Source organism: Pleuronectes platessa, chromosome 8 (assembly GCF_947347685.1).
Source record: "Pleuronectes platessa chromosome 8, fPlePla1.1, whole genome shotgun sequence".
Classification (NCBI taxonomy): Eukaryota; Metazoa; Chordata; class Actinopteri; order Pleuronectiformes; family Pleuronectidae; genus Pleuronectes; species Pleuronectes platessa.
In genome coordinates this window covers 22,915,942-22,931,396 of record NC_070633.1, presented here as the reverse complement: position 1 = coordinate 22,931,396, position 15,455 = coordinate 22,915,942, and the positions used below count along the sequence as shown (strand labels likewise).

The following is a 15,455-nucleotide window of genomic DNA, read 5'->3' as shown; positions in this document are numbered from 1 at the left end:
TTTTAGGTAGTCTGAGTTTGATTAATCACTATAGGCTCAGGCTAATATTTCAATCTGACTTACTGCTGCGGACAATATTGTCTGGTAAATAAAGCAAGCAAGCTGGCCTCTTAAAGTGAATTAGAAAGAACTGTAATTTATAGTTTATATAATGAAAGTAAAGCTGTTCTGTGTCTTAAAATATTGTGGTTAAGGGTGCATTAAACCTGCAAACCTAAAATGTGTTTTTCATCAACATTGCAACACAAATGCACAGTGTTCCTTAGCTTTAATCCAAGTGACGCAGAAACTTCTCTGTGTGAGAGAACTGTTGATTGTGTTCATACAGGAAGTCCTCTGGAGTTGCTTCCTTCATCCAAGTAGCGGGAACTGCAGAGAGAAATACATTTTTAAAGAGACATGCGACTTGATTTAATACTTTAATAAAAAATACTAAGATCAATTTCTAATATTATCAAGATGTGGTTCTCAACATGAACTGTAACTACTTTCATATCGATATCCATTATTAATGACCCATATCGTATCCTAACTATGGATTTTTTTGTTGATTAAAAATACATGTGTATCATTTTTTATGTAATTAGTGTTGAGTCAAAACTTAGGAAGATAATTACTTATTATATATATATAAAAAAAGAGACGCGTGTAGTCAGATACTGCTGCAGTATTTAATCAGAATAGAGTGGCCCAGCTATTGCTTAGTCAATTAAAATGTGTGCATTGATCTAAACAATCAATATAACTATATATATGAGTCACATTTAGTTATATGAACCCCAACTTGTGCCATATAGAGTGGCATAGAGTATTGGTCATACCATACCTTATTAGGATACCTGCTCGTCATCTGTTTTCCCAACATGTTGCCTTGATATCATCATTCCTATATCTTCTAATAAATAAAAATCCAGCAGTGCACTTTATCTGACAGAACCAGTTATATGGCAGTGAGATTGTCTTTCTGATTCATAGCTGCAGGCCAGATGGTTGGGTGTGGGATCAATAAGAAATTGCGCTGAAATTCAGCTTTACCCAAATTTAAATGATGAGATTACGGTAGATGCAAGTGCAGCAGTAAAAGCAATATCTGTGCTATAAAATTGAGTTTTTCCTTACATGAATTCTCTGTTTTGAAGTGTGGTGTCAGCACAGTGCGTCTCATAAAGGACATTTCACATCATCTTGTCATTGTACTTGGTGGTAGTTAAGTCTTGGGTTTAAATAGCTCTTGAGCCATATTCACCATGAGTGATCTTTTCATCCTGTGCACCACGACAGGACAGTCATGGCGGTTTTCCACTGAGGAACCATAGATCTTACTGGGATAAATCTAAATAATTAAACACCGAGATAGATTCCATACAAAACTGTTGATCAATGTGGCTGCTGCAAGAGCAAATACATGAATTATGCAGCAGCTGATGCTGTCATCCCCAACCCCCAACCATCACACCACCTTTTTAGGTTACAAAGAGCAAACAATTCCACTGCTTTTCCAATCGGTTCAATAGCTCTCATCCCCCTGATTCACCAGGTTTTCTTGTAAGCATCTCTCTGAATATAGGTTTCCATCACCTCCTGTAATGTGCCTGGTTGCTGCTCCAAATGTCCAGCCTTATACAGCTTCGTATCCGAATTTTGATTAATCTGTTTTCTGCCACGTCTTTTTGGCTGTTTTAATGAGAACCCAAGGAACCTTCCCACCCTTCAGTTTTATTTTTTAATCACCGCAGTGCATCAGGCAGGCGTCCATCTAGAAAGGGCATCCCTCTGCCAGGCTTACCACCTAATCCATCAGCAGCCTGTCTTTCGGCTCTCCGCGCTGAAAACTCCCCGGTCTTGCCGCTCCATTCCTTGTCACTCTTCTCGTCTGTTCTGTGGAAACATCTGACATCGCTGCCAGCCTGTCCCTGCATGTGTTGCCAAAATAATCTTATCTGGGACACTTGGGGTAGGCTACAGGTGACGTCAGCAGCTATCAGCAGGTTTAATGTGTGATCCTGCTGAGACAGACAGGCACCTTTTTAGACATTGATCCTGCTGATAGAAATTTCCATGATAGGCAGGAAGGTGCCTAACACCTGCTTCCACTGAAAGCTCATTGACAGGAGCCCCTCGAGTTAAGGTTAGACAGATGGCTACAAGCATCCCGTTTGCAGTCTTAGCCTGCGTGCTTATCCGCAGAAAGGCCAAATCCCTACTCACAATTGACACTAAAGGTGAAGATAGGCAGGTAAGCCTTTCCTGTGTGGATGAATCTATCCACAGACCAAATGCATATATTTTTCTGATTTAGCTGACAGAAGATGCTCTTGAGCTTCCCATCGCCCACATGGTAGTTTTGCAAGACACAAAGTAGTCCCTTCTACTTAAAGCGTTATATCTCTGCCATTCATTCATTTTATTGTCGTGATGTTTTTTTTTATATGTAAGTAAAGCAGGATGCTCCCCCCATAACAAGCTAAGCCCTAGTCTGTCTAAATGGTGGTTACAGCATGGGTAGGGAAACCGGAGGGGGATAGTTGCTCCCTTCTGAAGGGATCGAGGGCTGCCCATGTGCCTGGCGGATCATTGGCTGATAATAATGTAGCACAAAAGCCCAACACGCCACTAAATCCCCTGTCTGTGGCCACTGGGGTGTAATATCAAGTCCCCTTAGGCCTCTCTTCTCTGTCTATGTGCCGGCATGGGACATCTCCTCCGCTCCATTTTCCACTTCGTGTTCTGCCTCCATCACTAACCTGCAGCCAGTATAATATGTGTTTCTTTAGACACTCAATTTCCCCCACCTCAATGATTCTGCTCTGACTGGGAGGCAAATTGGATGTGGCAGGTCACTTTAAGGAGGGGGTAAATGTGAAAATGCTCATGTGCATGTGTTCATACAAAAGTCGAATTCAAAGATACACCAGTTCCTCAGAGAAAGACACTTTTCCAATCAAAAGCTACTGAACAGATTTCCAGTAGAAGGATGGGACATGGGCCAAGAAAGGACTCAGGCATATTAAAGAGACTGACATCTATGATTGAGTGCAATTTGGTACAGCTTGCTTGATTGAATTTAAGCAGACTATTGGGCCTTGACGGTGGAATGCACTCTACAGAGTTTCATTCTAGTTTGTTAATGTCTAATGTCTATTTTGAAGTTGGTTACAAAAATAAAATAAGGTTGTGAAAAGGAACTTCTTGTGAAGCCCTGAAATCAAATTCAGTAATGTCACCATGAGTCATTGTACCATCCTTTCTGTGGAATTGAATCTCTGATGTGCTGGTCAAGTTTAGATCCTGACTAGTTTCTCCTCAGATTGAACTTTCTATTCCCTAACAAATAATGAAAGCCTCAAACTATACCTGCCATCCTGCGTATGCCAGGAGATCAGCGGTGTTATTGTGTCACAGTGGGTTGACAAGGTCAGATGGAGAGTTGTTGGCAGGCGCTCAACGGTAAGGCAACACCATCAGTGGTTGGGAAGATGAAACTCTCCTTGCCCTTGACCCCAACATCTTGTGCGTTTGATGTTCCCTTTTTTGTCTCAACTTGATGTCCAAGTAGCCAACAGTGCTGCATCCTCGGATTAATGGTTATGTCTAAAGCTTAAGACTCTGCACCAGAATTTACTGTGTTATAGTACGATTTCCATGCAGCTTTATCCAGATAATTTGATTCTAAGGTAGACAACTATACAGCATTTATCTGAAATCATTAAGAAGTTGTCAGGACAGATACAACACCTACATAACTGTCCTATTTCTTTACATCCTACTGAAACCCTGTCTTGTTATCATATAATATTTTAAATACATGGTCTTATTTTTTAGATGGTCGTGCTAATGAAACATGCTTTCATCAGGGCCTGCATGCCTTCCACACAAGCAAAACTGCAATTTATCATGCTTTTAATAGTTGGTCAGAGCACATTCATTTTCAAGAAGGAGGCCTTAATCAATAATGGACAATAATAGCACCCACAATATTATTTCCTCTACATAGCATAGCATGTGCTGTGCACATGTGATACGTTGTGGTTCTGGGGGATGGAGGTGCCAGTTCTTCCTTTTTACACCAACACATAAACCATGTCAGATCAGGTCAGTGAGCATCACTGAAACACTGGGATGGATTAATTGTCATTGCTCAGCCATTTGGATATTTCCTCTATTTTTAGAAAACATATGATAGAAATGCCTCTGGTTGTCCTTACCAAGTACAATCAACTACAATGACCTTAAGTAGTTATTATTTCATTACCAGTATTAATATATTACTGAGTTTTAGCACATGTGGATTTTCTTAACAAATGCTGTTGCACATTGCCCACTCATGCAAATGAAGAGCTATGATAAATGTGTAAAGCTGACATCATTTAGAATGGTTTGACAGCCAGCAGGATAGATCTGCCTTCCTCACAGCAAGCAGGAGACAGATTCAGACAGGATTTGTTAAGCCTCTCTTTATCTACATCTTCAAATAAGAACACTGATCTTCCCCTTTAGTGAAGGTGTATTCAAGTTTTGGTGACTTAGATCACATGATGCAGCCATAATGGCCGTCTGAATAAACAACCAATCATTTACTTTCCTTCAGAGCAGAGTCTCAGTGAACCTGTCTGACAGGAAAATGGCAAATGTTGTCTCAACCAATTGATCTGACCTTATAACAGTGAAACTGTCACTTACCCATGTGGCCTGTTATGTCTATATTTGGAAAAACTTAATAAGAAGCTGTGCAACGCGAAGCAACTGCTAAAAATGAGAAATGTTGACTTCTACAATGTATGATAATCCTCTAGATGCTAAACATTTGAGTGTAGATAAGATTTCAAATAAAGTTTTGTGTACAGCGGTTACATTTGGATTCTAAGATAATAGCAGGTCTCAAGTAAGGAACAGTTCGAAAAAGAGCCTTTTACCATGGCCAAAATTAGCAGTTTATTAATTTTCTAAAAGTTGATTGATATATGTAATGTTTTTTCAGCAGCTCTCAAGGACCTGAAGCAAAATATACCTCAACAGTGGAACCTTTTATTTCATACTTGCGATAGGGACAAGGGATGCTAGTTTGAGGTCAGACACAACACTGACATAACACCGAATGACTGGCTCTCACACAATCAATTTCCTGTTGCACAACAAATGCCCTTCCCTTTTACCATTCATAAAACCGCACACAGTGGAAAGGTTTCGTCCCCTGCATAATCTGTGCTAAGCAAGAATAGGCCTGCCCTGTGATGTCATAGCAAGCCCCAGCTGCTTGTGTCGTCCCTGGACTGTCCGTCCCACTGTAGCCCGCCTGAGCCTATGGGGAGCCTGACAGACCCAGTCTGACAGGATGGGGGGGATTAATTCTGCAGCTGCCCTGTTGTTGTTGTGAGGGCTGGTTACAGAACTGTGATCTGATAAGCGACATATTGATGCTACTGTTGCTTAGATTGAGGATGTATCTATATCCCCCTACAGCTGGTCCCCCCCCACAATACACAAATTGTTAAAGATAGGGGGAGCCTTCATCTCTGTGACTTTGATTCCCACGAGATGACTGTGGCTGTTCTGTCTGCATAAATATTTATCTGGCATAATGAATCATGTACAGATCTTTCTTTGGTGGTGATGAACAGATATAAATGGCACATTAGGCTCAGTGTGTTGTGAGATTGAGAGATTCCAATGCCCAGGGATTTGGAACTTATTTGACCCGAATATCTATATTGGCTATCCTCGAGTTCACGTGTACAATGAAGACTAACGATACTGAACGTTTTAAACCTTGTCCTTCTGTCTTACTTGTTTTTGAGTACTTATTACAGGGTGGTCTATGTGTGTGAAACGTTTCTACTGCAGTCAAGTCACACATCTTTCAGCACATTATTTGATGTGGTTTTTCTTCACAAGCATCTTTACTGTGGTTTGGCTGCTGTGCATTTGTTTGTTTTAGATCAATGTCAATAGCCCCGAGCTGTCTGCCCTCACCCACTCTGCTATTATTGAATGAATCGTGTGGCGGCCACATCACTGAACTCTGGCCACATCACATGCCTCCTCATCAACACTTTATTGACCTGTCTTCCCTCACAGGCTCATTATTGCTTGTTCTGTATTTCTACAGTTGGATGGACTCTGCTTGGACCTATTTCTGGAAGAACAGAAAGCCTCTGTACATCTTGATTAGCCAGAAGATGGATTTTATATTATCCTAGGGTTGAATGACAGGCCTTTTCTGAAGAACCATAAGTCATAGATGCAATTGAATCTTCACTGTGTAATTGACTGTAGGTGCTGACTGAAATAAGTCGAAGAAAATGCAGCCAGGAGGCGACATGGTATCTGTTATGATTTGATATAACAGCCCTATTTGAGGTCACATTAGTAGCCATAATAAGATGCTGTTACTAAAAATAACTTGACCACAATGACTATTTCCAGTTGATCCTCTTATTTTAAACAAGGATTAGTGCTGTGTTTGTGATGATAGGGAGCCACTGTGCAATCCATATTTTGGGGATGCAGTTTCTAGTGCTCAGCTGTACATATTTTTGGGATTTTTAACCCTTTGGGTCATGCGCTGGGTTTAGTATGCTTGAACGTAAGATCATAATGTTTCCTTTTATTGCTGCCATTAGATGATTTTAATCTTGCTTGTGTTGCCCAAACCCCCTGCCGACCTGAGCAAATACATTACTACCTAGAATTTAATAAATCTGCAGTGGACGGGTTTGTTTTTTATCAATTTTATCTATGATCTTTATATCGCATGAGTACTGAGAAGCAATAATTTGGCAGGTCAAAATATTGATTGTGATTTTGCTTAAATTCAAGTGCCTTAAGTGACTATGCTGGCCTTATGTTGACATTCAAAAGTTAGCATTGATATTAGAAAAAAAAAGTTTGTGGTCTGATTTAAATAGCACCTTCAAAGGGGTGTTTTAGAAGGGATTTTCCAAGGGTGAATGTTTCCGTTTGGCTCTGAAAGACAGACCGGGGAAGACCGGTATGCCTTGGCCAATGCCAAGCCATGCTGGGTCGAGTTTTTCCCATTGGGCATTCGCTCCAAAATTCATGTCCCCTTGTGACTATTGTTCCACCTGTCTGTGTCTCTCTGTTGGCTGACACAAGCAATAATCCTGACATCTGGCCTGCATCCAAACCCATTACGACACTTGGTGGCATTGATCCTTTCCCTAGAGGCTTCCCCTCCAGAGCTGTGTGCTTCTGTTCTCTACTGCCACTGAGCCTGAGTCTTCTAACCCTTTCCTGTCCTCTTCTTAAATGCATCTTACATTGTTTTCTACAGGCACTATGGGTAGTATGGTGTGTCCATTATTAGATTAAATGTGTTGTTATGTAGCCTAATAGAACACAGATTAAGAACTATATCCTCAGGTAGTATCCGCAGAGTTTCCCGTTCTTGTTCCCTTTATTGACGTTAGGCTAGTTGAGCCGTGACACACCTGCAGTTAATGAAATTAGTGCAGAGGAAATGCACAGTATCCGCCAGGGAACATTAACAGTTGTTGTCGCTGAGACGTTTTTGGAAGTGGCCGAGTATATCATCCTAACACACAGTGTGTTAGAAAGGAAAGGAACTGGATATGGGGGAGGTAGATCCCTGAAATGCTTCTGTAGTAAAAGCTGTGAAAGGCTATTTTGATGACGGAACCTCCTCCACCTCTCAGCCCCCGCCTCATGGAGTGTAGTGTTGAACCATCACATCTGGCCTTGTGCTAATTTTAAATTCGTCTACAGTTACAGGAGGTTTCATATGAATGTTTCCATTGTTCTTTTTGTTTTGAACCTTGACCTTAACTGTGCTGACATGAGTTGGAACTGTGAAATGATCAACTGAAATTGTGGGATTGACGGAGTGTTACACCAACTCCTCAAGCCCATCCGACTGAATTCTGTCTCTATCTCTGCTTTAGATTTTCAGATCCAATTAAAAAAGTTCAATGTGCAGCCTTTTAATAGGATCAAGTGTGTGAGAATAGTAGCCATAAAAACCTGGAGATCAGGAAGCTGTTAAAGAGTTAAGAGGAATAACTTGTGACTACCTTGTCATGAGAAAGTATTCCTGCTACCAAATGGTTGCGGTCAGAGTAGGTAGCATTATACACTCCTAATGAAAATCAAAAAGAGCAAATTGGCAGCAACATATTCTTGGTAATCTACAAGTGCAGAGCAAATTGTCCCAAAAATATATTTGAACTTTGCATACATACAAAGCAGGGTGCACCCCAGGACTCGGTTAAACAGAAGCAGGTAATGTAGTGGCTGCAACTGGTGCATTGCAGCACCTGGCCTACCCCAGCTCAGAGTCTCCTGCTGCGAGGGCTCATTCAGATCACAGAGGAGCATCAATCACAGCTGCTCAACCTGTTTCTCCGGCCTGTTACTTCACACAGGTCTAATGCCGCAGTCGACAGCTACGCCAGTTCCCTGTTATTATTTTCTTTGTAGACGCTAATCCCTTTATTAACAAAAGATTTCGTTTTTATGACAAATTTTCTTTGCTGGCTTTGTCCCTTGGTGTACAAACAGAGATCTCTCTTGGGCGTATAATCTATTATTACCCACATTTAACAGTCCAGAGGTTTGACACTTGGTCCGTCAGTGCTTACGTAGGTATTTTTAACTGCGATGCAAATTTCCTTTCAAATGCTTCATATCTTTAAAGTCTGTACTACCTAAGCTAAAACGGTATTCAAACATTGTAATAAGAGCAATGAAACAGTGTTATGAATATATTATATTATAAATATAGAATATTTATAATATATATATTTTATACCTAGCAGTTTTTTTTTGAACAACATGTGGACGCGGAGGGCGGAGGCCTTGGCTTTCTGTTGCCAAAACAAAACATTTTCTAACTTTGATGGGTTTTTGTAATTTTAGATTGATTTGACCAAGATAATGGAAACAACAATCTCCTGTAGCCATTTTGGGTAAACTGCATGTCACGAGACAGAATGATGTCATCACAAGTATACTACATGATAGGTATCCGCTACAAAAATAATGGACGTTTCAGCTATTTTGGTTTTTATTTGAGATAGATTTAAACAGGATCATGCATACAACGATGTCCCACAGCCAGTCAGGGGCTGCCTGCGGGATGTCCTGTTTCAGAGGGTTAAACACTGGCCATACAGTATACTGGAGAAAACACAACAAACAAACCTGTCATCAGCTGTCATGAGAAGTTTCTTTACTTAAGCACAAGTCCCCACCCTTTAATCCCCGGAAGCTGCCTGGATCCTTTCAGCCTTTTGCCAACACGCTAATCCAATAAACCATCTATGTCGATGTGATGTCTTGCATAACAAGGCGAGAATAGCCAACCCATGTTTCCCCCTGTGACCAAATGACCACAGGGGGTGGTTTAATTTTAGCCCTAGGGCGCGTGCTAAGGAGAGGAGCTGTCAAGAAATGATAGTTTGAAGAAGCAATGATTGGCAGTCACTCTCGTAATTCTGTATGAAGTCAAGTGGATCATTACACTAACCAGCACTGTAATGTAAGACTCCATAGTTGTGTAAAATTTGTTAAAAAGTGCAGAGTAAGGGGAGAAAACGAAGAGCGGATCGTGAGAAAGTGGGAAGTGCGACTCTGAAGATTGAACTACTTTGTTCACTCTTGACTTGGCATGACAAGGAGGAAATACTGTCGGCGGGGGGGATGGGGCACAGATTGCAACTGGGGCATCCGGTTGGAACTCTAGTTACGGTATCCCATGACACCGCGTTTTGTTGTTGTTGACGTTTCAAGCCACCAGCTTCCCTTGCTCCCCCTCCCTCCGTGTCTTTGAACGGCACTTTCCATTTTTAAACTGTAAGGTCTATCTGCAGTCATGGAAGCTTTGCTTTGCCTGCCCTTACCTCATATCCCCTGTAACCACCACTACGGGGGGCTAGGGAAGGCCATCCAGCTCCTACTCGGTCACATGCATGCAATTTGAGAGTCTAGGAATACTGTTGAGTTATGAGTTTTACAGGAGTGCTCTCTTGGCAGTGCAAAGGACACTTATCTTGACATATCAATTAAAATAAGAGTACAGGGAAATGTGAAACGCAAGAGCTCTCATAAACATCTCTATAGGTTTGTCAGATATCTCAACTTAAAATGTTACCTTAGTTTGATAGAACATTTATTTCCCAGCCTGGCTGAACAGTAGGTAGGATTTTAGTCAACCAAGTTATCATTTTTACAGCCTTAAGTAACTTAACGACAGCTTACTGGGTGATTAGGAAGATACTGTGGTTTTACATCCCCTGGATCATGCCTGACTAGTCCTTGTGCATCTTTGCAAATCATTCTTTCCAAAAGATTGATTCTTTGGTTTGTTTTTCTATTTTGTATTCTGCACTGCAGTAAGCAGCTTCAAGCTACAGCAGAGGCTTGAGATATTCTCCACATATCCCAAGACATTGTTTTTACATGACGCAGCACCTCTCCTGCATTGAAAACATGCCTTTTGTGTTTTTAGTCCTACAACATCCGAGGGGCTTTGCCCTGTCCAGCTCAGTTGCTCCGGTTAACAAAGTAGGAGGCAGAAACCAGTTGGTATACAAAAACGATAGTGTGTGTGGTTGTTGAAGAAGATAGAAGAAATCAGTTACATGCGACCCACGTACAAAGCTGATTGGATGTGTTGATTCATCCAACGCAGCTCCATCCTACTTTGTTGAACTCGGTGGGAGCAGAGCAGCGCCTTGATTTTCCAGGGTTGGAAAAGCTGAACTGTGCTGATTCGTGGCGTCTGACTGTCAATAAGTCAGGATAAAATAGGTTGATAAACGAATGAACGTATGAGCTCTGTTGTCATCAAAACAAATTGGATCTGAGGATTTGTTATAAGATATTTATGTCAACCTAGTGATGTTGTATTTTAGAAAAATGCCTATTATTCAAAGTCACAGCTGGGGAAGATTTTGCATGTATAGTTTCTGTCCTCTCATGGCTTTGGCTGAGGCACACAGCTAATTTTATCTACTGTTTCCAGCAGGATGTTACTCGTGACAGGAAATTCCCAGCTTTAATGACAACACATTTCCAGTAACAAGGCTTCCTGGAAAATCCTCAAGGGGACAATCCCTGAAAAGTAAAATTCTAATGTTTCAAGTAATGGGACTATGGACATTTCCTGAATTTTCCACCAGGCCAGGGTTTGTTGTTATCATAACACAGCTGTAATCACACATATTAAACCCAACTTGAATGTTGACAACTTGACAAACGTCCAAGTTTCACTTAAAAAGCACCTTCTCACTCTATTAAAACATGAAATTGAGCATTATATTAATATCATTAAGATTATTGCTCCAGAGCAAGTGTCACTGCAGAGTGTTGTTTAGGCTGCTATCAACAGTTTGACTAATACATTGTTGTCCATTGTATACGATGCGAAAATCACAACACTAAGAAAGATCACAAATCCTATAATAATGAGTCTTTGTATAATATGTTGTATATCTAAAGCCTTTAAATGTCGACTCTATTCTTCATAGTTTCCTCTCTGTGTAGTAATGACTGACTTGCCTTTTACAGGCTCATTACATTACATTACATCAACTCAAGCATGTCACAACACTTTTTCATCTTACTTTTTGAATGCTCAAAGCAGATCATTTTTTCCCCTCACGGAGAATCTTTTCTCCCATTCTGCAGGATATGAAAAGACCGAGGACACATCAGAAAAGACGTCCTTAGCTGACCAAGAAGATGCCCGAATGATATACCTCAACCAGCCGCAGTTCACCAAGTTTTGCTGCAATCGAGTCAGGTAAGGACATGTTGTGTTTATGGAAATTAGGGAAAAATGAATGTGTTGTGTGAACTGAACAAATTAAATAAACCCTGTTTGGTTAACAGCTTCAGTGTGTAGCCATAACCAGGGTATTAAGTATTATCGACTTTCCTGCATATCATGATACATTGGATGACAGTGTGCTTGCTAGACCCTGACAAAAGTTCTTGGTCTGAGGTGGCCTGTGTGGTGGTTGGTACCCGCTAAAATGCATATTTGCCGTCTTCCATGCCACTTATATACCCATTAGGCTGGACACAGTGCTATTTGTTGCCTTGATTGTGTGCTGGGACACAAAAGGCCATCTTCTCTCAGTCACAGTGGGGACAAGGAATAGAATCACACAATGGACTGTTGTGTATAGTGCACATACCGGGAGATTTTGAGTCTGGATCAACAAATATACATTTCTCCTGATTAAGCTGAGGATGAAACCGGAAACAGTCTCACCATTAGAAAAATATCTGAACATGTCCTCTATGAAAAAGCTGCAGAATATCAAAACTGCATACACATAGAGGTTTAATGTACAGCTGAGGAGTGCAAGTTTCATCTCTACGTGCCAACATGCTTTTTCTTGGTCAATCTAAACTGACATTTCTTCCCAACTCCTTTAGATATTCTCATTCAAATGATAAATTCTGAAGGATTTTGCTGCTGATTGTTGGCGTGGTAATGGCGACCCAGAAGTCATCAGTGCTTTTCATGGTGACCTGCAGCATAACTTGCTGCTTTACCTTCAACCTCACATTAACCTTCAGAGTTACAGGCAAAACCGAATGCTTTGACTGTGAAGCAGCTCCTTAAATGTCAGCCTGAGGAGATTGCCTGGTAGCAAATTGAAGTATTTTATTTGAGTTTGAACTCTTGCCTTCTCTGGTTTGACAACAAAGAGGAATTAAATGGCAGTCTGAACTGTATTTTACCATTTTAAAATAATCTCAAATGCAACATATTCAACATACGACTTTTGAAGACATGACAGTCAGATAGTGCACACTGCAGTGTTTCTGATGTGGGTAGCCACTACTGTTCTGCAGCAGAGAAGAAGGCTCCACAGGTAACAGCCTCCTTAACCGTATGATATCTGATAAGTAGCTTTCAAGATTGGTATCACCAGCAGTGCATTAGTCCAGATCTTGCAGTCCGGCCTTTATCCTGTTGTTCCTCTCGGAGGCGTGCAGTGCTTTTAGCATTAAAGGTCAATATTTTTGCATCAAGCCGTTCTGTCAAGGAACATTATTGTTAGTGTTCCTGCTGCATGAGCAGTTTGAGATATATACAGTACGTGCTTACACAAACACAGCCATAAACTGAATTGTATTAATAAATGAATAGAGACTATGAATGCAAGTGTGCTAATGGCCATTCCATTTGTTAAGTCAGATTCATGTACGTGAAGAACGCAGTATCTTCTTTACTCCACTTTGTATCCTGGAATTACTCAACTGTATGAAAACTGATGCTTATTCAACATTACCTTAGCTCTTCTTTTTAATATCTTGTTAATTAGTTAGTTAGGTAGAAACCCTGTTAGCGTGATCTACTCAATAAATTAGTTTTTACTTCTAATTTGATCAATTATTGACGGACACTTGACATGACTTTGACTTCTGCAATCAATACTTTTTATGTGAGCATTATTCACCTGTACTAGATGGTTAATGGTTGACTTATATTGCACCAGAGGGTAATAAGTCCTAATACTTTTACTATCAAACAGCACCTCTGCCTATTTTTGAAATAAATGTTTAGTACATTTTTGCGACCTTACTAGAGATAGTCATTAATTCAATAGTTGATCTGCCCCTACAGTAAAATACAAACAATTACTACTCGAGTCTCATGCAACTGAAGCTCATCTTGTTAACAATACAAGTACAAAAAAAGGAAGCGGGATGAAATTTAATATTCAGAATTTATTATGATAATAGAATATTATCACGAAGATATGATGACAGTTGTCCAATGAATGCTTTAGGGGGCACATGTTAGCAGGAACATCCCATGTTGATCACGTTCAGATTCCCTGGACTTTTATTTGATTAGCAAGCAATAACACTGAAATAATAAAGGGTTAAGGTAATAAATTGTTTGATTGCTTGCAGCACAGCTTTTACAGATAAAAATTATTACAGCAGGCATAGTTAACTGCTTGCCAGCTTGTATGTTAATGTATTTTCAAGCAGCTTTTGTTTCAGCACCAACCAGTTCTTGGATATGACTATAATGCATTCACGCTGGGTCTTTTTAAATGATTTCAGAGAGTGTGACTGCAGTATTCCAGTACACAGATCGTAGATGACAAAGAGCTCCTCTTTCATTTGTCCTTGTAGTACCGAATGTGCCCAAACATTCGCCGCTGCCCTTGAAAGTCTTAGGCTTTAGGGCTACTCTAAAGATCTAATTTGTTCAACAGGATTGGTTGCTGTCTCAAAGTGACCTGTGGAGACACCAACAGGAGCAGGGTCTGTGATAAATGGGGAATCTAATCTTACAAGAATACAAAGATCCCTCGCTGGTCTCCTCCTTTCATTTGATCCAATTCTCCCTCTGCAGCAGCATCAGACCTGCAGAGAGGCACCTTGGTCGTACTATTATGTTTAAGGATTGCTTTGTATTCAGATGTAGTGGTTTATGGCAGATGTAGTTGTAATGTAAATGTAAATATTCTCTATGTTTCCTGTGGTAAACAGGAGTGGCTTTAAAAACCATTTTGTTGTTTTGTAACCATGAAACGCTGATACGGCATGTCTTGTGTGGAAACAATACACAATTGAAATATACGCATAGGCACAAATGCAAATTAACACAAACACGTGACCCACTTTCTCATTTACTACACAAAACTAGTATATAGATATAGACTGGGTTTCTTAATATACCGTTCTCCTAACCTTATCAACATTCCATTACGTGGTGTATCTTCCTCAACCTACTGGGTGGCCTTTAAAAAACATTTTCATTACAATTGCAAAGAACAAATTAAATACTAAACTGAACATGACGCACACCACTTACTAAACTGTAGCTGTAGTTACTTAGTGAAAGCAATACTTCTTCCAGACACATCTTGAAAGGAAGTGTACTGCAGGTCATTCATCTTTAAACACGACTGGTTAAACCAGATTTTTATACATGTGATAATCCTCATCTAGCAACAGCTGTATTCCATTTTTAACCACCACAAAGGAGGTCATGTTCTCAATGGTGTTTGTTTGTCAGTTGGCAAGATAATACTAAACGGATTTGAATGAAAATTTCCACAGGGTGGAGCATGACCCGTGGAAGAACCCGTAAAGGAATTTTCTTTTCTCGTTCTTTAGCATGACAAGATAGTGGCTTGCCTTGGTGGAGGAATGCATTCTCTGATTGCCCTTCTAGTTTCTTTCAAATCGTAGACCTCTGAATTGGAATCTTATCGTGAGGCCTAGAGATTCCAACCCCTAGTGATGACCATGTTGATAGATGGTGTGACAAACATTTTCTGATCCCTGCTGCCTGGCTTTATAATCAGGCTAACTGTGAGTAACTGGAGGATGTGCTCCTCTTATATCGTCTTGAGCCTAAGGGCACTGTCAGGAAATAAAATGCAAGATCCATTATCATCCATTAAGGAGAGTGTTAAATGAGCTCTTCATCTTGCCCTGCC

The 15,455-nt window shown here is 40.4% G+C and overlaps 1 protein-coding gene across 7 annotated transcripts in view; it reads left to right on the top strand.

Moving 5' to 3' along the window:
• Positions 1 to 15,455, top strand: part of atp8a1 (ATPase phospholipid transporting 8A1) — a 95,181-nt gene that overhangs the window by 1,874 nt on the left and 77,852 nt on the right. For all 7 annotated transcript variants that reach the window (XR_008339487.1, XM_053428441.1, XM_053428442.1 and 4 more), the window contains exon 2: positions 11,665 to 11,779. Coding sequence is in view for 6 of the 7 variants with exons in the window: in XM_053428441.1 (XP_053284416.1) it covers positions 11,665 to 11,779 (115 nt within the window). In the remaining variant the exon portion in view is untranslated. The remainder of the gene's footprint in view (positions 1 to 11,664; positions 11,780 to 15,455) is intronic.